The sequence below is a fragment of the Phytophthora parasitica genome (assembly GCF_000247585.1).
Source record: "Phytophthora parasitica INRA-310 unplaced genomic scaffold supercont2.8, whole genome shotgun sequence".
In the NCBI taxonomy this organism is placed as follows: Eukaryota; Oomycota; class Peronosporomycetes; order Peronosporales; family Peronosporaceae; genus Phytophthora; species Phytophthora nicotianae.
In genome coordinates, this window is record NW_008648994.1 from 1,420,057 (window position 1) to 1,422,379 (window position 2,323).

At 46.7% G+C, this 2,323-nt stretch overlaps 1 protein-coding gene across 1 annotated transcript; it reads left to right on the forward strand.

The window, feature by feature from the left end:
* Positions 1 to 573: 573 nt before the first annotated feature.
* PPTG_06000 (hypothetical protein) lies at positions 574 to 2,196 on the forward strand (the record flags this gene model as incomplete). The annotated part of the gene is made up of 3 exons (XM_008899748.1): positions 574 to 1,027; positions 1,655 to 2,027; positions 2,087 to 2,196. Exons 1-3 carry the CDS (start codon positions 608 to 610, stop codon positions 2,194 to 2,196), a joined length of 903 nt encoding a protein of 300 aa, XP_008897996.1. The 5' UTR covers positions 574 to 607.
* Positions 2,197 to 2,323: the final 127 nt, after the last annotated feature.

Below are 2,323 nucleotides of genomic sequence, written 5' to 3' on the forward strand. Positions count from 1 at the left end.
CCAACTGAGACTCAAGCTCTTGGCAGTAAACTATCCCATGGAGCTCAGATTCGTCAGATCGTACTGGAGGTTGTCCCACCGATATATTCATCGAACAGAGTGGTTAATACTGACAATTTCTACACCTCCATGCAGCTACTACAAACACTGAAGCAAAAGTAACTGTTTGGACGAGGAACGGTTCGTGGATCGAGCAAACACTTTCCAAAGCACGTGATGTTGAAAATTTTTTTTGAGTACATGAGGCGAGTACCGCCAGGGCGTGTCCGTGTACCACCAAATACTTGCACCATCTTGGTGTGACGCAAGTATTGTTAGTATTGTATATAACGCTGATGCATCGGAAGCAATCATTGTTCAACGTCTGGTCTCCAGTGAGCGTCAAACATTCGAGGCCTCAACGTGTGTGAAGAACTACAACAAATATGCAGGGGGTCGATCAGTTGGATCAACTTCGAGCTCAATTTCAAATGCCGAAGAGCAATCAATCCAAAAAGGGCAAAAAAACCCAACCAAGGCCCCGGGTGAAGGCCCCCCAAGCAAAGCAAAACCGAACCCGAAAAAGGGGCAAAAACCCTCCAATAATCCTGATCCACAGCTTAGCTTCATGATGGAGTTGGTAACGGAACCTATCACTGGAAAATTATCGGACGCACCAAGTGAGGCTAAAATCCTGTATTCCAACATCAATGCTACCTCTATGGAGATACAGGTGACAGCACCAATAAGCCCCGCGTATGTACGAAGCTCGCCGATCGACAGCCCCAAAAAGACATGCACAGCAGTCGAGTCTAAGCAGTTCTTCAGTGACTCAAATCGCAAGCGTCGCCAATGCATTGTCTGCCGGTGGGAAGGCAAGTATCCAACCGAAGTGACGGACTATTGCGTTATTCACGCTGTTTGTCTGTGCAAAGGCTATTTTGACTCCGAGCCAGCACCATACATGTGTCCTCAAGCAACATGGACGTGCTGGGTGAAATCTCACCGGATTTATCTCCAGAAGCAATTATTCTCTACGAAAGGACGGGTGCGGAAGACGTCTCAACTATACCAACTCAAACTTAGTTTACAGCAGCAGCCTCAAGCAACTCATGAGCAAGGTAGATCTGTAGTGAGGCAAGTGGATCTCTAGACCACGATACACAATATCTAATCGTTTTATAGTCAACACTACATCTTTTTTCAAATCATTAGCAGCTAGAACGAGATCCTCTCAATGTTGGACAGTGATGAAAGCTTGTACCTACCCACCCGTCAGTCCAGATCTGCATTTGTACGGTCCTTTACGCCCCAATAACGGCTTCGGCTCTACAGCTCACACCTCAGAATTCGAAGACATCAAACAATTGTGCGATTCAACTGTATGTAGTACCGAAGCAATCAGCACTGATAACAACACAGGTGAGGTTGGCCTGATTGAACCGTGTAAAGAACTTGATCAAAGTATGCATTTTTTGTCATTTGAGGTTTCTATAGCGTGCTGAAATTATTATATCATCTGGATTCGTGCAACCGTCTTTGATAAACTATACCAAAAATTACACCTCTGAAATATATGAGTCACTTCTAAACCATTGATTGCCCCCATGCACCAACGTTCTCTGACGAAGCGGATAAGCTCTTAGTCCCGTGCGTATACTAATACGCCCTGCAGAAACGGCGTGTCGTGTGGTCTGACGTCGCCCGAAAGTTCCACAAGAATCGCATCAACAAGTCGGCCAAGGAACTGGAGATGCGGCTTCGAACGCTTAAGCGTGCTCATGGCACAGACCTGTCGAAATTTCCTCCTTGTTTCTACGGAGAGTCAAAACACCGTGCTATCTGCCCAAATCGCTCAGCACCGAAGCCGCAAAATACCCGCGCCCTTAATTTCCAGGCAGCGGCACGCCTCCTTTCATCCACCTTTGGGTCGGTTACTAAAGCTGATGTTCGACAGAAGGCCGGTGTAATACATGTGAACGCTGGTGAGGTTCTTCCAAAGGCGGTGGCTACGACTTTGGGTACGATCGGTCCCGTCGTAACTGAAGGTATTTTTCTAGCTGTTGGCAGTGAAATTGGTAACATTGTTGCTCAAATTGCACTCCAGACCCCCGCTCAACTATCGATTGGTGTCGAAATCCGTTCCGTGTTAACGAGTCTGAGCTGTATATTGATCAAGAGATATTCAAACGTGGAGTCATTGCTCAAGAACGGTGACGCGAAAACCTGTGACCTATCTACGCAGCCACCGTTTTACCATGCAGCGATCGTGTACCTCAACAGCTTTTTCTTCGTTGACGAAGTAAATATGTTTGTGTTGAGCAAGCTGTGCTTGCTCCACGTG